The sequence below is a fragment of the Lygodium microphyllum genome, chromosome 8, assembly GCF_053477565.2.
Source record: "Lygodium microphyllum isolate KBCC chromosome 8, Lygodium_microphyllum_v1.1.10, whole genome shotgun sequence".
Classification (NCBI taxonomy): Eukaryota; Viridiplantae; Streptophyta; class Polypodiopsida; order Schizaeales; family Lygodiaceae; genus Lygodium; species Lygodium microphyllum.
The window spans coordinates 89,083,530-89,107,265 of NC_141142.1; the positions used below are offsets into that span (position 1 = coordinate 89,083,530).

The 23,736-nt window shown below is 38.8% G+C and overlaps 1 protein-coding gene across 2 annotated transcripts; it reads right to left on the bottom strand.

Moving 5' to 3' along the window:
* Positions 1–12,116: 12,116 nt before the first annotated feature.
* Positions 12,117–23,734, bottom strand: LOC148032569 (uncharacterized). Of its 2 annotated transcripts, none has more exons than XM_087683213.1 (6): positions 23,147–23,734; positions 13,397–13,508; positions 13,215–13,308; positions 12,882–13,059; positions 12,718–12,781; positions 12,117–12,626 (listed from the first exon to the last, which is right to left on the bottom strand). In XM_087683213.1, the coding sequence occupies exons 1-6, from the start codon at positions 23,662–23,664 to the stop codon at positions 12,279–12,281; spliced, it is 1,314 nt and encodes a 437-aa protein (XP_087539339.1). In that variant the 5' UTR covers positions 23,665–23,734; the 3' UTR covers positions 12,117–12,278. The 2 variants fall into 2 exon arrangements, with proteins under 2 accessions (XP_087539339.1, XP_087539338.1); XM_087683212.1 differs by having other exon boundaries at positions 12,120–12,626; positions 12,718–12,787; positions 23,147–23,732.
* Positions 23,735–23,736: the final 2 nt, after the last annotated feature.

Consider the following 23,736-nt stretch of genomic DNA (forward strand, 5'->3'; position numbering starts at 1 on the left):
CCTATCTTCTTAGCCTCTTTGGGCCTCCACCTATCCCAAGCTCCCATGTATTCATTAGAAACCTTCCAATAGCATTGATCTCCCTCTTGTCAATACCTATCCGCTTAGCCTCTTAGGGCCTCCACCTATCCCAAGCTCCCATGTGTGCACCTCACATTAGCCAAGCTCGATGGCTTCGTTCTACTTTCCTCATCCGCAAGTACACAATGATTTGTCCATCAAGCATATCCATGGCTCCAAATCTATGTATCCTTTGTTGTACCTTACTAGAAGTGTATTGCGAGGCTCTCACCAACAAAGGAAACTTTTCCAAGCCATTGGTTCCTTCACCAATGGATGAAACACTTCCTACTAACTACTAGTGGATGCCTAGCAACTAGATGATGACCTTGCAACATTGACATCACATGAGATTTGGTGTGCAAGCAGAGCATTGTACGTTTTGCACATTAGCCCTTCAGGCATGTCTCACTTCTTTTTTGGTCAATCTGAGTCTGTTTCAGGCCTCGTTTTAGACCCATAAAGTTGTGAACAACAATTTCAGGGTATACGACGATTTCAATTGTATCGACTAAAAGTGGGTACACAGGTTATAAATTTTGAAACTATGAGTTCTGAGGTGTTTGCCATGAAGAAAACACAAGTTTTGTTTGCAATAGGTTGCAGATTACATATATTGTTAAGCAATCAATGAAAAAGGCTACTCAGTGTGTTGTTGTACACTTATTATGAAAGGTTGCAAAAGACTTGCTTGCTATTTTAAATCAATTTTGTGATAATGGTAGAGGATAGTAAAAACCTTATCATTAAGAAGCTAGACAAGAACAACTACTCATCATGGGGGTTTCATGTAACAACCTTCCTTATTGAAGAAAAGGAGCTAGAGCTGAGTGACCCTGCGACTACAAATGAATTAAAGACGGAGAAAGAATGGAACACAAAAGACAAAAATATGATGTATTGGCTATCTGTAGTCATTGATAACACTATGCTGGGGTATATAAGAAATGTGAAAAGTTTATATGGAGCATGAACCACATTTGAAAATATGTTTTTTGTGAATACAAAGGTATGAAAGATTTAGCTCAAGTAAAAGCTGAATACTTTGAAGAAAAAAAAAAAGTTTGTCAATGAGTATGTTTTGAAGATGAGGAGCATTGCAAATGCATTGATAGCAATTAATGCAAAGTTTGATGATTATGATTTGATATCATCTACTTTGGGTGACCTTGATCATGAAAAGACTTGAAAATTGTTTGTTACTTTTGTGTATGTATACAGAAGCCATTTCTAGATTGTGATAAGTTGATCTCACTCATGGTTACTGAGAGATTAATATGTAGGGTGAATCATTTAAAAAAGTGGTGAACAAGTCCAAGCATTCTACTCTAATTCAGGAAGGGATGTGGCAAGTCCTCTTCAAGAGGTCATGATATGGAATGTGCTAGTGATACCAACAAAACATGCTAAATCAACAGTTTGGTGATTTGGAAGTTTTAGAAGGCCATGGCAACTTTAGAGGCAAGGGAAACTCTAGAGGAAGAGGTAGATCGCGCAACAAAGATTCTAGCAATTCTACTATTTTTTATCATTATTGCGGCAAAACAAGTCATATATGCAACCTAGTGTTATGCTAAAAATGATGATATCCACAGTGGTAAATTATAGCAAGGAAACTATACATCATCTTTATGACAAAATGAAAATAAAAATGAGTGTCTATTTATTATACTACATTATGCTATTACATAAAAAGAGACATATGATGATGTATGGTATGTTGATTCAGGTGCATCTAATCATATGACTAGCCATGGTGAATGGTTTAAAGAGATGTAAGATTTAGAAAATCTAGGTTATGTATAGACAAGTAATGATTCATACCACATAATTTCACATATTGAAAAAATTTCCTTATCCTTGTATGATGGTCAAATAAAGAGTTTGCCAATGTATTACATGTGCTATCCATCACCAAGAATTTAGTGTCTATTGGTCATATGGTAGAGCAGAGGCTACATGTTTGATTTAATACAAAAGGCTATTTATGAAAGATTTTAGGGTTAAGTGTATATTGGTTGCAAAAGGAAGTAGAGTTGGTTGCATATTTACTTTAGATGTTGGAATTCCTGCTATATATGCTAAAGGTAAAGGAGTGGTTGTAGACATTGAAATATGGCACAAATGTATTTGATATGTAAATGTGCAAAGGTTGAAATTAATGCAGTCCAAAGGGTTGGCTACATGCTTGCCTACTTTTAAAGTTACAAAATTTCATAAAATGTGTAAAGTATGTCAGTTTGGCAAGCAAACAAGACAAATTTTCTTCGCATGATAAAGATATGAGCAAGAATATACTTGATATTGTACATATAGATGTTTGGGAATCTACATAGAATATATCTCTTGGTGTTTTGTCACATTTATTGACAATTGCTTAAGAAAGCTATGGGTGTATCTCATAAAGGAAAAGAGTGATGTGTTTGAGCACTTCAAAACTCATATTGCAGAAGGTGCATGGGCATTGATGGGACTGAAAAGAATTTGCCAAAGTATTTTTTATCTAAAGTTGTTTCTACTTTGTATATATTATAAACAGAACTTTCACAGCTATAGTTCATGGAATGAGCCCCGAAGATGCTTTACAAGCAAGAAGCTCGATGTATTACAGTTGAAAGAGTTTGGTTATATTCCATATGTTAATGTGCCAGATGAGCTATGGAAGAAGCTTGATTCAAAGGCTGAAAAATGTATTTTTATTAGATACTTTTTAGAGCAAAAAGGGTATCGCTGCTATAACCCTATCATTAGGTGAGTTCAGAGTGAGCAGGGATATAAATTTTTTGATGAGATGAGTAGTTGATATGCATCTAGTGGTGATGCATTGAATGATTATGATAATCATGAGGGTCACGTGTAGAAAGAAAAGCAAGAATCACTTAGTGGACCAAAAATATTATATGGTACTAGATCTACACTTAGCCCTTGGTTTGGGAGACTAAGGAGCAATCCCACATCTTCAAGGATATATCTACTAGTATTGCAAGTAAATACAAAGGAAAGAAGAAAGTGTCATATGGATGCCATTGCTAGTCATTTGGGGTTTGATGGAGATTCTAATGGTTTAGAGATTTTGGATGATAAACTTGGTATTCCTTTAGTCACGACACCAAGTGTACAAAGAGCACATGGTAATGTAAAGGCTCCACTAAGTGATCTAGTGGTACGCAAGTCTATCAAGTCAAATACCCTATTAAAAGATTTGGTTTTGAAGGTTATGCAGCTTACCATTATGCTTATATGTTAAAGATTGTTGAGGATGTTGAGTCCACTTGTTTTGAGGATGTTGTTGGTCATGCTTATTGGGATACGGAAAAGAAGGGCACGAAAGCTATTGGTTGTAAGTGAGTCTACAAAATTAAGCATAATGTAGATGGTTTTGTTAGCATGTATAAGCCTTCGTTAGTTGCAAAAGGCTATGCTTAAACATATGGCATAGATTATGAAGACGTATTCAGTCTAGTTGCTAGGATGGCAATATTTAGATGTGTGATTGCTTTACCAGCAAGAGTTTGTAGAGAAAATGGATGTAAAGAATGCCTTCTTGCATGGTGAATTGCAAGAAGAGGTGTATATAGAGCAGCCAGCAAGGTGTGAGGATTTAGAGCATCCCACGTATATGTGTAGGTGAAGATGCTCTATGGGTTGAAGCAATCACTTAGAGCATGGTTTGACAAGCTTTGAGAGTATCTTGTCAACATTCACTTTTATGTTTCTAATGTTGATGACTCACTTTATGTGAGAAGGGAGATGCATGTTTGGTCATCATAATCATCTATGTAGATGACTTGATTATTACATGTGACAATTGCAATAGAATTAGTAAAGCCAAGGACCTTTTGAAGAGGAAGTTTGAGATGAAAATTTTAAGTGACTTGAGATACTTTCTTGGTATTGAGGTGATCAGATATGATGATGGTATATGGCTATCACCTCGATGTCACAAAGGTCGTATGGCTTGGATATAATGTCCAAGTATGATATGACAGCGTGCAAGTCTCTTTCAGTGCCATTGGAGCAAAATGTGAAGTTGAGTGTTGATGTTGGAGATGAGATAGAAAACCCAACTATGTTCAGAAGGATAGTAGGGAGTTTGCTTTACATAACTATCACAAGGTCAAACTTGAGCTATGTTGTTGGCCTTGTCAATCAGTTTATGTAGATGCCTAGAAAGTCTCATTTAAATACAAGTAAACACGTATTGAGATATGTGAAGTCCACTTTGCATTATGGACTTTTTTATGAGACAGGTAAGGATGTACAGGTGTTTGGATACACAAATACAGATTGAGTTGGTAGCATGTCTGATAGAAGATATGCTAGTGGACTCATGTTTTCCCTTGGTAGTACAGTAGTTACATGGAGTAGCAAAAAGCAACCTATAGTTGCTTTATTAAGTACAGAGACTGAGTATAGAGGTGTTGATATGGTAGTATGTAAGGTGATATGGTTGCATAAGTTATTGGGTGATTTAGATATGCAGGTAGATGGTCCACTTGTCATTCAGTGTGACATGAGTAGCATAAAATTGCCTAAAAACCCTATGTTCCATGCGAGGATAAAATACATTGAAGTGCATTATCACTTTGTGAGGGAGAAGGTACTTTCAGGTGAGATTAACTTGGTATATATTAGCATACAAGATCAAATAGCTAATATCTTCATGAAGGCATCGGGTGGAGAAAAGCTTCGAAAGTTTCAAAGCTTACTTGGAGTTGCAAAGATGCAATTGAGCTTGAGGGGGAGTATTGAGACGGTAAGCCCACCACATGCAGACATTGATGATGGACCGCCTAGTTAGATGGATCACATCTACACTTAGCACGTGGATGGTCCTTATGACTCTTACATGGCCACTGACTTATCACTCATTATATTTGATTTGTTACACCTATCTATAACTGGCATAGCTATAGTGCCAATTGATTAGTATAGTGTGTTATGCACTGTTTGACTTAGTAGACCAATTTTCTTTGTATTGTATCTTATCTATACTACAACATGAAAATGTTTTAGCCTCCATCTCTCTTTATGTGTTGTTGAGTGAGCTTCTCCTTGTGTGTGTTTAGTTCAACAGCTTGAGTAAGTCCTCCCACCACACGATTCGTGACAAGTATGGCAATTAATTTGTCAATCTTAGACTCCAACATATGTCTAAATTGAACAATATCAATTAATTTGTCAATGTTGGATTGGATGTTATGACCAAACTGATCAATCCCTTCCTTTATTCATGCATTTGATATGGTCCATGAATAAACTCAAACCTACCAAGAATAACTCTACATTTCTATGACCAATGTTTAGGTTGTACTAACTTCAAACGATTTAGAGCTCTCCAAGTGTATAATAGCTACATCATCAAATTAGTTCCACTCAAGATTCATTAGAATCTACCATTTGTGGACCAAATCATTGGCAAAATGAAGCTTATGACTTGCTACAATAGCCTTTCTTTAGCATAGTATATTCCTTATTTTCCTATTGCTTATGTGGTGAAAATGGCTTCAAAGCTTTCCAGAATGGCTCATCAAGCATGTCTAATGGAATGCATGATCTGTTAAGCTCTTGATAGTAAAAATTGGAAAGCCTATTCCAATGGTAATGAGTGAACTATTTCAAATTAGTCCTATCTTCTCCATTCTAATGCAATTTAGACTCTCAAGGGTGCTTCCATGGCAGCACTGGTTTTCAAATCAACTGAAACAATCATTGTATCCAATAGACAAAGTTGTGGGTGGCTGATCTTGATGGATAGTTTGTCTTCATTTTGTATGATCCAAAGAGTCATAGTGTGCTCCTTGGATAAGGAGAGCACGGTGCCCTTCTACTAGTCGGGAACAGCTTTGCACATGGATCTCTTGCTTTTAGTGATATTGCACATATTTTGAAGGTAGAATGTGGGAAATCATTTGCGCCTTTTCTAGTGGGCTATTATTTCTTTGGTCAAATGGGTTTGCAAAGCTATGAGCACCACTCTAGAATCTCCAACCCATTCCTTCAATTGACAACAAGGTCAAGCTCTAAGAGCTGCATTTAAAGTAGACATGGCATACAAGGATCTCGTATCTTCACATCTGGAGAAAAGCAAGGGATTGTACAAGGGAATGGTAATGGAAAAAAAATCTAGATCACTGCATTGTCATCACAAAACAATTGCACCAGCGATAAGTGTAGACATATTTGAGCTATCAATAGTTATGAACTATGGAGATTGACTACAATTGTTATGATGGAGCAAATGACTGCAGTGCTGCTTACTTACGAGGACAATGATGACTTTAGGTAGCATTGTGATTTGTTTGCAATCTGCACACAAGGTTTGTATTGTCAATGTCACATTATATCCGACTAAATATAAGTATCATCAACAACAAATTTGATTCATAGCCCAAGAAGTCTTGTAAAGAGATGCAACTCAAAATGCAAAGCCTGATCACAAAGATGTGCGATATGTAGGCTTCAAATTGGCCCTAAATACAATGTGGGGAGGGGTATACATATGCACTTTTCTACCTACATAATTAGCACAGATTGCTAGAAATCTTTTTTTTTTTTTTGTAAGTAATCGAATCATTGGCAAAATGGAACTTGTGAGTTGTGTAAAACATTTTAAGCCTATTCTTCCTTGTATTCAGACCTACTTGTCAAATATGCTCCATGAATGCCAAAGCTTTAAGGGATGAAGATTGGTGGTTGCTCTAACAAGCCTATTTGAGAGACGTTTTCTTCATGAATCTATCTATATTTCAAGCACAATCTGCTTTGTTTGCCATTTTCATAAGCATGCGTTCAAACTATATTAAAAGCTTAATCTATGGCATTTGATGCATAAGGATCAACTTTATTTCTCCTTGAATGACAAGGATGCAAGTTAGAGAATCAAGGCTTCCCTTTGTAGATCGTAGACTTGTCATTCAATGCAATTTGCTCTAGATTCTTATCTTAAATGGCGGGGTGATCTATGGAGGAAATCCATCAACAATGGTTGTTAGACTACTATAGACATATCTAACCTTGAAAATGACAACACAGTTGGATCTAGAATAGCTCTTATACCAATGTAAAAGAGACCCGCTCTAACTAAAATTAATCTAATAGACTACTCCTAGAAAACATGAAATTGCACAAGAGAATGGTAGATCATGGCCATGCCATGGATAATCTTTCCATTAATCCATAGCATAAGGAAGCCATGGTTGCTACAAGAAAATACATGGAAGAAGATGCGAATCATAAAATAAGTTGAAAACTTTATGTGTCTAATGACGATCAAAAGGTGCTTCACATGTTACATCTCTAGCCTTTTGTCTTTCTCCTATCATATGCTTTTACTTTATTACAAGGTCAAAATTTTCTTCATTACACACACATCTACCACATAACTTTTCAATTACTTCCTCTTTTCTTTTGTTATTATATCACCCTTTTAAAACCCCTTTTTATTTATTGAATACCAAACCTCTTCTTCTTGTGCCACATGGACTTGGAAACCTTTTGGTTGATTTGGCATCTCCAAGGCAATGCTCTAAATATAATATATAGAATAATAATAATACTAATATTATTATTATTATTTTCTCTATTACTTATGAAAACTTTAGGGGACTGCTAGCTAGCACATCCCAGCTATAATGGCAGGTTTGAATGGTCACGACATAGCAACCCCCTAAATCTTTCATTAATAGATAATATTCTCACATAATCATTAAATTGTGTTATAGTATGGCTCGCACACTAAATAGATTTTATAGCTTGCACTTTAAATCATACAAAATGTATCAAAAGAAACCATATATATAATGTAATGTGGTGCTTCTACAATAATTTCATTATATCACATCTGTTATGTATTGTGTGTGTGAGTCTATTACCTAAAAGCAATACTATAAGTCCCATGGATCTTATAGAAATTAATACTTAATTGATGTCTTATCTTTTCTTCCTTCCAATCGTATACTATTATTTGCTCTCCCCCTTCTATATGTGAGGAATTGGGAGAATGGCCAGTGCTTAGCACTAGTTCTAGTGACCATCAAAGCATTTCATATCCTAAGGTATGCTTAATGCAATGCTTGTAGACGTGCGCGTGCGCGCGCACACACACACACACACACACACACTCTCACACTCACTCTCTCTCTCTCTCTCTCTCTCTCTCTCTCTCTCTATTTTATATATTTATGCACACACACACACAAATACGCGCGCGCGCGCGTGTGTGGCCTATTATGACATGTGGACAACACATATATATAATAATACCTTACATATAATTATATTAATATATTATAATGTATTATTAATAAATTAATTAAAATTATATATAAATATAAGATTAATATAATACATACAAAATAGTTTACAATACGAGTCATTATTTACTATATATATGTATATAATAATATATATTATATATCATATGTAAATATTAAAATGTTATTATGATAATATATCAATATATAATTAAAAATTTATAATATTAATATTTTAATAGTAAAAAATGTATTAATAATATAACAATGTGTATTGTATAGTATGCATCATTAATGTAATAATCAATACTATATTAAAAGTTTATATAGTATGTAATTTATTATATACAATAAATTTCAATATATAGCTTTTAATAATAATATATATTATATAGATAGTTTAATTATTACTTTCATCATAAAAACTAAAATACTTTTGTTCTCAAGTGATGTTTAAAGCAATAAGAAAATTTTTTAAAATAAAATATTAATATTAATACTTTAATATTTTTATGTCATTTATTATACAAGGCTTTATAATGGATTTTAAGCATAATTTTTTAATAATTTTAACTTTTTAATATAAAGTACATCTCATAATAAATTCTATAATAAAACATTAAATTACAAACTTTATTAATTAAATAAAGATGATTAATATTATACTTTTTAAATTGTTTATTCTAAATATTATTATATTACCTATTGTTAATTACAATAAGCTAAATACAATCTCATCCTCATGTATCAAGCTCAACAACAAATTGAAGATAAATTTGTGTTTTTCCCTTTAGATCTAGTGCATGAGTCTAATGATTTTGTAGAAATGACGAACATGGACTAGCCATCCTTGTTGATGTGGAAACTAGCACATGGAGTACAAACCATTTTCCTCTCTACCACAATCATCTCCATACTTACCTTTTTCATCTTTTACACACACTTCTCCACCTTCATTCACTCCTATGTTAGGTATGCATATCACTATTTTACGACCTCTTGATTTTACTTCCTCTTTTCTACAACTGATGCTCATGATGAACTCTTCAAACTAGATATTGGTTCATTAACCCCAAAAAGGAAAAGGTTTTGTAGTTGCACTCAAGAAAAGATAAACAAAGATTGCAATAATCTAAGGTGAGTGGTCATTCATCTTTTCCTTAATATGTTATTGATATTATATGAAACTTCACTTTATAAAAAAATTACTATCAATTAAGTGTTATAAACTTCATATTTCCGAATGATCCATATTAAATGTTATTCTATCATCTACTTTAAACTTTAATTTAAAGTGGTTAAATTTCTATGCACATATACATGTTTATGCTTATATGTGTATGTGTGCATGTTTATGCTTATATGTGTATGCATGTGTATGTACATATATATGTGTGCTTTATATGTATGTATCCATTCGTGGTCTCATAAGCTCATCATTTTTCTATCTCTTTTTCATTCTTATATTCTCTCTCTCTCTCTCTCTCTCTCTCTCTCTCTCTCTCTCTCCACGTGCACATATGTATGCACACATCTATACATATATGCGTGTGTTGTATGTGCACATCTGTACATGTGTGTTTTCACTTTTATGGTCTCATATGTGCTCTCTCTCCCTCTCATCTCCTTTATTTTTTTTCTCCCAAGTCCCTTGTCTCTCATCTTTTTTACCTCATATGTATGCATGTTATATACGCATGTGTATATATATGCATGTGTGTATGCATATGTGGATCTAAGCATATGCATGCGTGTAAGTATATTCTATAAGTTTGTATCCATTCTCTTCTCTCCTTTACTTCGTCTCTTCTCTCTTTATAGTTCTTTTCCTCTATCTCATCAATATTTCTAGTCTTTTGTTCCCATGTCTCTCTTAATTTTTTTTCTTGCTCATATGTTTGCATATGTATGGGCATGTGTGTGTGTACATATGTTGGCATACATACATGTGCACATGCACTCGCATTTTACAAAATATGTACAAGAATCCAAGGCTTCTTGCCTTTGTTTAAAGGCTACACATGAGTTATCATGGTCAAGGATTCTAATCAAACTTTTAATGAGCCATGGTAGCTCAATTAGCCATTTGGACACACCAAGAAACTATGGAATTTGGTTAAATATAAACCATCTTTTTAGAAGAGAGATGAGATTCAACCATGTGTCATAAAATGTAAGTTTTACCATGGTGAGACCCCTTAACACCTTTTTCCCATAGGGTAAAGGGACCAATAGATTGTCATCTAACAATCCTCCATTATTTAAAAAAATTCCAAGTAAGTTGCATAAATATTTTTTAATGGTCAAACTATTTAAATTATATAAAGCTCAAAGAAAAAATATTAAAACATTTTGATATTTTTATCAAGTAGCCTTAGTTACAAATGAAAGGTTCATAAAAGATGGACAGTGAGGGGCCAATAAGGTGACACTCCAAGATGCATTACTTTAGGGTTTTACAAAATCTAAAGTATAAAAAAAATTACATGGCTCAATTGTTTGACTTAAGTTAAACTCTTTTGCAATTTTTAAAAAATCATATTATATTGGCAAGCAACTAAAAAAGCCACATCTTTCTTGTAAAAATTGGAGTGGGGTGTGTTTGCCTTTTGGAGGGCGCTACTTTATTAGACCTTTTACCCTAGTTGGAAGGGGCTACCGCAGTTGAACTCACAATCTTTAGTGGCACATCATTGCCGCATAGGAAAAAGATAACTTGCCCTCTACCCCGGTAGCTCATGTGCGCACGTTATGAGAGTCTGCTTCCACTCGTGCAAAAGTGCAAATAGAAGAAAGACGTGCATGAGGCCCGACATCTGCATGCGTGTGTGGCGCACATCAGCTGGACTTGTACACAATCCTGGGTAAACACCTTGTGCCTATGCAGGTGGAATGCAGAAAGCTGCGCAATGCATAGGAGGCGTTTAACAGGCTCACACAACAGAACAAATATTCCTGGTCTTGCCTTATCTCTGGTTACATCGGCTCTGGATAGCCGCAGTAACCATTCGACCTCTAATAAAACTTACCAGCACAATAGTATGTACAACTTAATAGGGTTACATATCTGGCCCTGCTCAACGCTTGTGCAAGGATAATGGATGCCAACACAACCCAAGAGTTGCGCGCTGACATCCTTAAGAAGGGGGTTCGAGTGCAATGTCTGTGTGTGTAGTGCGACGCGTGGAAACACATTGGTCAATATGTGTGGCAAATGTCACATGCTTATAGAAGGACACGAGCGTTTGATGGGTTACCACTTAGAAACAAAGTCTCTTATAATGCAATGATTGCTGCATATGCTTAGCAAGGACTTGCTCAAGAAACACAGGAGTGTTTCCTTCATATGCACTTGGAGGGCATCCGTCCTGATTGTGTAAGCTGGGTGTGCAGTTTGAAAACCAGTGGCAGCATTGGAGCTTTACAAGCAAGCCAAGAAATGCATTGTGAAAACACCAAGATGGGATTGGAAACGAAGCTTTTTGTGGGCATCGAGTGTATCAGACTTCCCAATCCTTATGCAATCTCTTGGGCTGGACTTATTGAATAGGCATCCCTTTGGGTCCAGATCCATGTAAGGCATCACAAAGAAAAGCAGGAAGCAAGACCCTCATCTTGAATAGAATAGTGTGTATGGTAGAAATCATTGAATATTCTTCAATTACAAAAACATGTCTTGTTTGAGCAAAAATGTTGATAGTTTTCCTTTACAAGGCACGCAATCTCTTGAACAAAATGCATTGTCTCTATATGCAATTTCTTTTTTTAATATTGCAATGCACAAGTGAAAAACAAACCCAAAAAAAAAAAGCCAAAAGGGCAATGCTCTTATGTGCTATGGTGCGCCCTTGTTAAAAATCATTTTAACTATTGGTGGTACAAGTCGGTGCATCAATTTCAGAGATATTATACCTCAAGAGCAGAAAGAATGTATCTTCCAGGGGGTCTAGGAACACACCCGGATTATGCTGTTAGAAGAGAGGATACATTTGTCCCTTGCTTGCTGGGATTTATTCTAGAGAGCCATGGCAAAAGCTCTTTATGGACGAGGTCTGGCCTATCATCATGAGGGCAGTGACCAACATCAGGTAGTAAGACCAACTCCACATTATTTTGAGTGGCTGGAAGACCCCTGAAGAATCTGCCGACAGGACCATCAATGGGTGTAAAGGGATCTGTGTCACCCCATAGCACAAGAACAGGGATGGAGATTCTTGAGAACAAGGATATGGGAGATGGTCCAGGAGGTCCTGTAATTATTGAAACAAACGCATCTAGTGCTCCTGGATCTCTTGCAGGTTTTCCTATCACCTGGCAGGAAAAAAAATAATCACTTAAATGAACATTCAAATGCCACATGTTATCACTATCAACAATCAGATTAAAGAGGTTTGAAAGACACCTCAAGGAGCTCATCATCCACTGCATCTTTGTTGCAATACACTGACTGCAACACATTTCTCAGACTATCCCTAGCAAGATTTAGAGCATAAATTAGGAAGATATGATATAAACCGTCACCAGATAATGCTGTCAGACAAAAAAAAGAAGTGGCAATGTGAATACTTTGACTGCACACGGTTGAATAATCTTGAGGCAATGGATCGCTGAAGGAGCAGGAAATCTATTAACCAGAGAAGTGGAAGAAAGAGCCTGATTCGCCAATCATCAACCACTGCCTTATTATTCATTCCACCAGAGCAGTTGAGGAGAACCATGCCACGTATTAACTGTTCTGGAGATTCTGCTCAACAACTGCAATGCTAAATGAGACTTCAGACAGCCTTATGAAACTTAAGAAACATGAGGACCTACATGAAGCTGTATTTGTCATACATATAACTAACCCAATAAATCATGAGATAAACTACAAATGACAGAGAATAGACCAACAATTTCCTGCAGCAACAATGGTGCAGGCCAAACTCCCAATCGAATTGCCTATCAAGATAGTCGGCTCTTGAATGACTTCTTTGGTGAAATCCAACAGCAGCTGTTGTGCACTCAAGTTCAATATGGCTTCTGACAGGAATACGGAGTTTCACCTTGCAATGACCAAAATCATAGGAATGGAAATTTACCTCAGCCCATGTCTCCATGGTGTACTTGAAATTTGCAGGCTTTTCCGAAGCACCCAAACCTAGTAAATCAATGGCGTAAACTTTATTGGTCTGTGCTAGGACTCCGATGTTTCTGGAAAATAGAAAAGTGAACAAACAAAGGACATGCATTCAACTTCACTAAACATGAACTGACCAAGAAAAGTCATATATTCAGGATAATGAACACAATGTCTGTTATACTATCTTTTTGTACTTCATAAAGTTGTACTAAACAATGGGCATGTTGAATTTGTTTCATCTCTCTCTCTCTCTCTCTCTCTCTCTGTGAATAGCAGTTATATATAAATTACAATAGAATACTACAAATGTCACAGAGAGCTAAAAAGATAGCAGACTACTGAGGAAACTGCCATATGCCAAGGGACTAAATCCTCCCAGGGAAGAATGCTTGTGTGATGAACAAGATCAAGCTGCCAATGAAGAAGACCCTTCAGTATCGCCACATGATGCTGAACACCAGAATTAGAATTAAAAACAAAAGCATTTTGGGTGATCCAATTATGCCAGCATCCCTAGAATCTGAGGAAGTGAAACGTAATCTCCAAGTGAGGCTGTGGCTGAGTAGGAAGCTTAGCTTTGCCAAAAACCCAATCAAAGGGACGAACAGAAGGTCCTGCTACTTTCTGCCAAATCTCAGACAAAAGAGACCAGATCTTCTCGGCCAATAGGCACAAAAGAAATCTGTGCCTAGAAGTCTTCACATTGGTAGTGCAGAAAAAGCAGGTGCCATTAAAAGCATGATGCCTAGAAAGGGCTGAAGCAAGGGGGACGCCATCAATCAGCATTCTCCAAAGAAAAACCTTGCATTTGAATGGATTTTTATTAATCCAACCGTCCATTATAGCTTTGCTTCCACCAAGCAACTTATGTGGCGGCCACATAATCAGACTTGTCCGGTAGACAGTCACAATCCTTAACAAGTAAATGATAAATCTGGTTGATAAAAGCTCTCCAGATGCAACCGTCCTGCAAGGCACCAATGCTGCTAGGGATTATCAACAGCACGGCTAGGAAAAAGCTGCTGATCTTGCAAATCTAAAGCAGCCATATCTCACAAGCCATGATAGCTATGGGGGATTTAAAAAAGTTGGCAAACATTGCGGAATGACACGAGGACACATTATGAAGAAAGTGTGACATCATCAATAGTGACCAATCCCAAACGAACCATCCAATTAAATCTAGAACGATCATCCCGTTTTCCTTTCCACCAAAGGAGACTAGACACAACAAATAGCTCATCTTGGAAAGAATTGGCCTGCAACCGATCCTCATGAGGATGCCAAACCCCCTTTCGAAGCACAAGCTTGCAAGAACGGACCAAATGGGTCACCAAAAATGAGGACGGAAGAAAAATTGGCTGATCAATCTTAAGCACATCCACCAAGAGACTTGAATTTTAGTGTTTCCATGGGGCAAACCTTTTCTTCAAGGAATGAGCAATCAAAACCCGAGGGTGACAACCAACACGCAAGGCCTAAAACAATGACCAACGTAGTGCAACCATATGAGTCTCCATATCCAAAACAACAACACCTCAATGACTTTTGGTGTACAAACATGACCCCACAAGATCCAAGTAATGCCAGCTTGGATGGAATCTTTTTTCCAAAGCATACAATGAATAGCTCGTGTAATTTCCCGCACATTACTCTTGGACCAAGGCAAAAGAGGCAAGAACTAAGCGTAGGAAGCATAATTGTCTATGCCAATTTGAGACACACATGGAAGGGCAATGCCTGAGATATTCAATAGAGAAACTTGGTATTCATCTTATTTGAGATCCACTACAATAAATGCTTCGGTGCCACATCCATATCAAAGGATAACCTAGATGTCTAGCAATATGCCCTTTTTGAATCAATTTTCCCTGCCACCCCAAAGCCTACAAATTATATTTAGTGCAAGTGATGAGGGAGGACTTAGATAAGCTCAACCAAGTAGGTAAGAGGGCGCCAGACAGTGGCAACACAGCCTGGAGGTGTTAGCAGAGTATTTGTCAGCTCATGTGTGAGTCTGAGCTTGATCTGGGCTGGGTATTTTTATTAGGTATTTTAGGTATTTTCTGGTGTGGCATTTTATGCCAGTGGAGCATTTTATGCACCAGTCGGCCAGCATTAATGCTATCCGACCAACATTATTGCTCCCCACTTTTTCAGCCTATTTATACTCGGTGCTCCTCCTCAGTCAGTATCATCATCTTCACCATCTGCAGACTCTGTGGAGAGAGGAGCCAGAGCCAGTGCCAGTGCCAGTGCCCACGCAGCCAGTGACTCACTATTGTATGCGACTGTCTCGTGTTCAGATATTTGGATTCCATTTCCCGTGCATACATCTGAGTTCTCATCTGTATCGTGTTCTTTTCTTTTCTCTTTTTGTCTTGTGTTTCAGCAGTTTATTTCAGCACATGTTTATGCTTCCACCGCTGCTCCACTTCTGACATGGTATCAGTTTTCAGGATGTGTGTTTCTACTGTGTTTTATTGCTGATTTCAGGACTGTTTTGTACCCCTACTGATCCGACGACTGCTGTCGCAGCCAGGCGACCTGTTTTGGGGCTGTTTTCAGCCTGCGTTTTTTGCAGTTTTACCATCGGCTGCTGCCTACGCACCCTCTACTGCCTGCGTTTTTCATCTGCAGCTGCTGGCGACAGTTTTCTACCTGTTTTTCTCCAGTTTACAGCCTGCGTTTTGCTGATTCAGCGTCTCTCCTGGCTGGGTGACTGTTACTTCAGGCCGTTTTTGCTGTTTTTGGCAGTTTTTGTCTGATTTTTCGACTTTCTGCAGCAAATTTTGTCTTCTATTGATCAGATTTTGGGTTCTATTGCATGTGAACTCTCATTTTCTGCAGTCTGTGCTTGTGTTTTGGCTGTGTTTTCTCTCTAAATTTCATCTCTTCTCTACTGCTCTTCTTATCCTCTCCATATGGCTCCTCCGTGCACTTCCTCTGAGAGAGGGTGTTAGCAGAGTATTTGTCAGCTCATGTGTGAGTCTGAGCTTGATCTGGGCTGGGTATTTTTATTAGGTATTTTAGGTATTTTCTGGTGTGGCATTTTATGCCAGTGGAGCATTTTATGCACCAGTCCGCCAGCATTAATGCTGTCCGACCAGCATTATTGCTCCCCACTTTTTCAGCCTATTTATACTCAGTGCTCCTCTTCAGTCAGTATCATCATCTTCACCATCTGCAGACTCTGTGGAGAGAGGAGCCAGAGCCAGTGCCAGTGCCAGTGCCCACGCAGCCAGTGACTCACTGTTGTATGCGACTGTCTCGTGTTCAGATATTTGGATTCCATTTCCCGTGCATACATCTGAGTTCTCATCTGTATCGTGTTCTTTTCTTTTCTCTTTTTGTCTTGTGTTTCAGCAGTTTATTTCAGCACATGTTTATGCTTCCACCGCTGCTCCACTTCTGACATGGTATCAGTTTTCAGGATGTGTCTTTCTGCTGTGTTTTATTGCTGATTTCAGGACTGTTTTGTACCCCTACTGATCCGACGATTGCTGTCGCAGCCAGGCGACCTGTTTTGGGGCTGTTTTCAGCCTGCGTTTTTTGCAGTTTTACCATCGGCTGCTGCCTATGCACCCTCTACTGCCTGCGTTTTTCATCTGCAGCTGCTGGCGACAGTTTTCTACCTGTTTTTCTCCAGTTTACAGCCTGCGTTTTGCTGATTCAGCGTCTCTCCTGGCTGGGTGACTGTTACTTCAGGCCGTTTTTGCTGTGTTTGGCAGTTTTTGTCTGATTTTTTGACTTTCTGCAGCAAATTTTATCTTCTATTGATCAGATTTTGGGTTCTATTGCATGTGAACTCTCATTTTCTGCAGTCTGTGCTTGTGTTTTGGCTGTGTTTTCTCTCTAAATTTCATCTCTTCTCTACTTCTCTTCTTATCCTCTCCATATGGCTCCTCCGTGCACTTCCTCTGAGAGAGGGTGTTAGCAGAGTATTTGTCAGCTCATGTGTGAGTCTGAGCTTGATCTGGGCTGGGTATTTTTATTAGGTATTTTAGGTATTTTCTGGTGTGGCATTTTATGCCAGTGGAGCATTTTATGCACCAGTCGGCCAGCATTAATGTTGTCCGACCAGCATTATTGCTCCCCACTTTTTCAGCCTATTTATACTCAGTGCTCCTCCTTAGTCAGTATCATCATCTTCACCATCTGCAGACTCTGTGGAGAGAGGAGCCAGAGCCAGTGCCAGTGCCCATGCAGCCAGTGACTCACTGTTGTATGCGACCGTCTCGTGTTTAGATATTTGGATTCCATTTCCTGTGCATACATCTGAGTTCTCATCTGTATCGTGTTCTTTTCTTTTCTCTTTTTGTCTTGTGTTTCAACAGTTTATTTCAGCACATGTTTATGCTTCCACCGCTGCTCCACTTCTGACAGGAGGAAGGTGCCAAGGCACTGCAAGGACTGAAGGAGAGGGAGAGGTAGCAGTCGAAGGGCTGGACCGCCACGTGTGTGGTTGTGTGCTGATGGCTGCAATCTGCAAAAACAAGATAGGCTGAATGGGAGCAGCCTGTCTATTTATAGATGTTGAAGGGTACCCCAAAGAATTAGGGTTTTTGGGGGACCATTGAAACTCTCTTGGATCAATTCCCTTTTTAGGGTTTTTCATTAATTAAGTGTGTTTTGGGGCTATTTAAGAATGCTAATCAGTTGAAAAGCGTATTTTAGCTCAACAACCACATCTGTGCTTCCGATCTTAGAACATTGAGACACGCAAGGGAGTGTACCTCATAGCTTGCTCCTCCTTCCGACATGGCTAGAGAGTCTTCAAACTACCATGGTGTCCATAGACCAATGAGATCGCACGAGCCAAATATGATCTCATCCTCATGTATTGAGCTCAACAACAAATTGAAGATAAATTTGAGTTTTTCCTTTAGATTCAATACACCAGTCTAATGATTTTGCAATAAGGATGGAAGCTCCACAAAGGATTGGCCATCCTGACATGAAAACTGGCATGAAGTTCAAATCATTTTCCTCTCTACCACTATCATCTCCATCTTTACCTCTTTCATATTTTCTATACACTTCTCCATCTTCATTCACTCCTATGTCATCAAGTACGCATATTACTCTTCTCAATCTTTTGAGTTTACTTCCTCTTTTCCACAAGATATTGGTGATGCTCATGAACTCACTCTTCAAACTAAGTATTGGTTCATAAGCCTTGAAGAAAATAGATTTTTGCAATGGCACTCAAGAAAAGATGAGCACAAGTTACAAGAATCTTCGATGAGTGCTCGTTATTTATCTTTTCCTTCAGCTTTTACATCTCATGGTCAATGATTTTGGTAAATCCTCTTTTTCATCATTTGTATTTAATGGTCAAAACTTCAAAATCACTGATCGGGATGACTTGAAAGTCAAGTTGACTAAGTACCAACACCGTCTCACCGAGTTCTCTACCATGGGGGCTCTTAAGTCCTCAAACGATCAGATCACATTGTTTCTAACAAGCTGCCAAGGAAATACTTCCATTTTATACAATAGGTGGTCTCATATCCCACTATGCCCACATTCTATGAATTTGAGTGTCAACTAATATATTACGCTCGGCTATTCAATCAATTTCATAGTATGACTTCTACAAAGGGGACTCTCATTGCTCCTTCTTAGAAGGGTTAGCAAGGAAAGGATAAACAAAATCAAAATTCCACTCAAAATCCAAAACAAACTCAAAATCAAAATCAAAATAAATCTAGTAAGACTCTAGGAAACTCCCCGTTATCTCTCAAACCCCAGTGGCAAAATATATTGAAGAAAATTTGATATTATCAACATTGTCAGAAGATTGGCTTCTTTTACAACCAGTATCAATCAAAGGCAAGAGGCACAACATCAAAAGCTTAGACTCAAACCCCCACGCCTCAGTCAAGCAATCCCCAGCCGGGGAGGCAGGGTGGTGGCAACCCTTAGCAGGGGCAATGGTGAGGCCAAACCCACACTGCCACCATTCAACCATCACAATCAACAATGTTCTCAATGTCAAAGGGCTTGTTTGATTGGTCTGCAAAGACCTAGATCGTCTCTGTAGAGACATTTAAGAATGCGAGTCTCATCCACATCTGTGAGTTGTCTCCTGACAAGGTGACTGCAAAGGCCCACTCATCACAGGCAAGTACTTTAGCTACTACTAGGATTGTGGACAATGGAGCTACCCATCATATGACTCCTATTGAGGATATTTTCATTTCTTGAGCCCCTACACATTGGCAAGGCTATTTTGGAAACAACTCCTCGGTTAAGATTCAAGCTCACAATCGTGTCAATTTTACCATTGACCGGGCCCAAATCGCACTATGCTAGATGATGTATACTATGTCCCCTAGCTTGGGGTGAACTTATTATTCATTTAGTAGCTCTTCTGATTGGATCGAGTAGACCACAGTCAAGGTCCTTCACTCTCAAACTGGTTTAATGATTGCTCACGATGAGATATAGCCTAATGGCATGTACCACATTATAATTTTTCTCCAAGTAAACAACCAAGGGCTCTAAGTTCCACTACTTCGAGGCTTTAGCTACTACACGAGAGCCTATAAGCATTGAGCATCTTTGGCATTTTCACTTAAGACATCTTGGATACGACTCTCTTTATGAGTTGTTACGTCAACAAATGGTTAATGGCCTTTCATACCTAAAGCTATCGTGGGATATTTGTAAAGCTTGTCAAGGCAAGAAGCAGCACCGTAGAGATTTGTACAAATATGACCTCCAAGTCCCCTATGCTTGAACTGGCACTTTGATTCCACAAAGTTGCCTAGCTGTCCTATTCAAGATAACTCTCCACTCACGCTTGATCTGCCTCAAACAGTCTTCACCAAATCACCTCATCAAGTCACAAACACTCAAGCTCGCCTTAATCTCTCACACACTCCAACACATGGATAGACTCATTTTCTACCACTCCTTGCATGTCGACACAAACAAAAGAAGAAGAAGATGTGATCGCTAATCCTCAAACCTCCAAGATGCCACAAAAGCATAAATAGCCTTTCATTGATGAGCAACCCAACCAAATTGATGTTGTCAACAAACCTTTGCCACATCATCAGAACATAGCCCATAGTTTTTAATTTGGCTGACCCATGTTTAACAATCCTACAAACATGTCAACCTATCTTCACAATCATCCTCGTATGATCCATTATGCAACCTTGTTGCCCCCAATCATGATTATAATCCAAATGGCCTTTGCAACCTATTGGTGGTTGCACACACATCTTGCATCTTGCACACATCTTGCCTTTTGCATGATCCTTCTCTCATGTGCTTCTTTGGTCATGTCATCTTCCTCTATATGTCCCATCACAGCGTATGAGCACATGTCTATGGACAATGTATAGGTGCACCATCTCATCATTGCCATCATCAATTCTTTCTTCAATCATCATCACCATCATCTCCTAGTTGCCGCCCTACTGCCCCTCTGGCTTTACATGCTACCTAGTACCAACTATTGTCCTTTGGCCCCATCTTAGCCATTGTCAACCCTTTGCAATACTCAATCCTCAAGAATGCTGTGTTTTCTTCGTTTCAGCCTGTTGCCTACCATTGTCAACCTCTAGAGTCTACAATTGTCGCCATCATTTAGACCACTACGTTTTCCATTCCAACCTACTGCTTGCACCATTGAGACACATTCCAAATGCTGCATCATGGAATATCCATCCCTCTCCTCTCAAGGTCACAAGCATTGGTGGCTAGACTACTCTACATTGGGCAAGGCTACATTTTGCTGGTTCTAACATCTCCTCAATATCAATGTCCCCCTCTGTAAAGAAATACTCTGACACAGAAACACAAATAACAATCGTATATAACTTATGAATATACAATGCTCATGCAGCAAACACACTATGCAATGTATGAATACTGAACCTCGAACTCCTGTATCTCAAGGATCAAGGCAGGGGTAATGAGCTGGAGAGTGTGTCGTACTCTGAACAGATCCCGAATCGCAGCAAGGCAACCTTTGGATGTCGAATACGCAGCAAACGCAACAATGAGAAGCTGGATCTAATGTAGACAGTAGTGAGGAGAGAGAAAGACTAAAAACACAAGCTGCAGAAGAGAGAATGACTAAGAATGCAAGCAAGACAGCCTACAGGAGAGAGAAAGCTGCCAAACGCAGCTTGGCAATAGCCTGCAGAAGCTGAGCGACAGCTGGAGGAGAGAGAAAACTGCCAAACGCAGGCTGCAAATGACATGACAGACACTACGGCAACAAGTTTGTGCAAGAACAGCAATCGCCTGGCTGGGATCAGCTCCAAACTGCGAGAAGAGGGCTGGAAATCAAATGCCAACTAATGTAGACAACAATGGACAGCTTTAGCTGAGATGTCCTCCGTAAACAGGGTGTGGACAACAAGCTAAAACACTTGAAAACTGCAAACACGAGATTAAGAACTGAATGGAGGGCATCATATGTATTTATAGAAAGTTTGGACCCTCCCAAGTGGGTTTATGCTTATGGGACACAGAAACTCTCTAGGATCATGTTTCTTTTAAATAAGAAGGTTTATTTATTAATTAAGCAAGTTTTGGGGTTGTTTAAGTAAAGCTAATGCATTTTTAGCTCAACACCCTCCACATCAAGAACTACTACATTTTGGTGATAGCTGTCTGACATCTTCTCCTCTTCATCAGGCAAGCATTCATGGCTTATTGCACTCAGGATACATTTGAGGACAACACTCTCTGGTGCTCTCCCTCAATCAACTCCTGTAATACATGGCTATTGGACCTTTGCTCCTCAAGCATTCGATGTATCACAATTTGCATATCTTATTTGTTTATTGAGTTTCTTCAATAATCTCCTCCTTCATCTCATTTTTCTTGAGTTTATTTAGTTAGTCGTGCTCGCATACTCTATGTTTTCACTGCACATCCTAATGTATCCTCACACCCACCTCTAGAAAGGCCAAGGATGGACAAGATAAGGTGTGGCAACAAGGTGGTCATTGAAAGCTAGCGATGAAAGTTAACCAATGAGGGAGGAGTGGGACACAGTAAGAATTCAAGGCAATTGACACTTAGCAAGAGAATTGCAATGGTAGGCTTGCCAAGCAAGGTTTTGCGAAGCATCTCAAGAGTTACCACAAGTATGGGATCTCCATCTCATCTCCATGTTGTCAAGAGCCGTTGGTGTCTCTCACTCAATGCAAATGCAAGGTGTTAGCACTTGGATTGAGATGCACTCAACCATTCTCCGACATTTTCTACAAATAGATACAAATAGCATGGCAACATAGGAGTGTATGATAAAGAATGCGATCCAATCTCCTCTATCATGCGATCCTATGGCCTCTATATCTTTGATATCTAGCATACTAGATGTTTTCATCTCCCATCTCTACATTAGATGCCCAACAAATCATATTTATATGTCCTTCATCTTACCATCACATTTCTTTGTGTTATTTTAAAAGGGCCTGCACAAGCTTGAATAACATTGGAAGAAAAGGACGTCGGCACAATTGCAATAACCCCATGATATGATACATGCTATGTTTCTTACTTAGATGTATTTTACCATTGTTTTTAACATTTTAAGATCATACAAGCTTTGATGAGTATCCCTTTGTATATTGATGCACTGAAAATAGTGGTTTCACAAGGATATGTGTGCGTCTGTGAGTGCATGTGCGCGTGAGAGCACAAGTGTGTGTTGATTGGAGGAGTAAAAGCGATGTACCTTCGCCAATGACCAATTGATGCGCCAAACCCGTGCACAAGCAACAAGGGAGGCCCTTTTCCTTGCACGACATAATTGATCTTGTAGCCATGCCACATCCAGAATCTGCAGGCTGCATAAATGGCTGCAAGCTCAGGAGAGATGCTTGACAAGCCCTCATCTACATCTATAGGACCTGCAGATTCTTCCGTTCCTCCTTCCAACAAAGTGGACACAACCGTTTTGGCGGCCTCTGGCACAGCGGAAGAATCTTTGGCAAGTAAAGCTGCAACACCAGTTAGATCTCCTTCTTCTTCTGTACCAATGCCACTTGTTCCAGCGGCCTCGTCATCAGCTGTGGTGCATACGGTCGTCCGGCGCCATTGGCAGCGGGAGAGCTTCAATGGCCTGTTTTCCCCGTAGCTAAGTACTGACTGGCCTGGCCGTATTGGATAAGCGGGAGCTTTCAAGAGGCACAGACAGGAAGGGGAAGAAGGAAGGCGCGCCGAGAAGGTGCCACTTGGGGTGGTGCTGGCCATGGAATTTCTCGTTGAATGAAGTACACTTCGATAGAAAATGCGTCTCTAGAGTCTAAAGAGGATAAGTAGATA

What these genes read in the sequence shown, in the direction of transcription:
- LOC148032569 (XM_087683212.1), bottom strand. Translation starts at nt 23,664, where the DNA reads ATGGCCAGCACCACCCCAAGTGGCACCTTCTCGGCGCGCCTTCCTTCT. An exon ending in CTGCACCATTGTTGCTGCAG is followed by an intron (nt 13,060 to 13,214) that starts GAAATTGTTGGT and finishes GTTGTTGAGCAG; the next exon opens with AATCTCCAGAACAGTTAATA. An exon ending in TTCAACCGTGTGCAGTCAAA is followed by an intron (nt 12,788 to 12,881) that starts GTATTCACATTG and finishes AAATCTTGCTAG; the next exon opens with GGATAGTCTGAGAAATGTGT.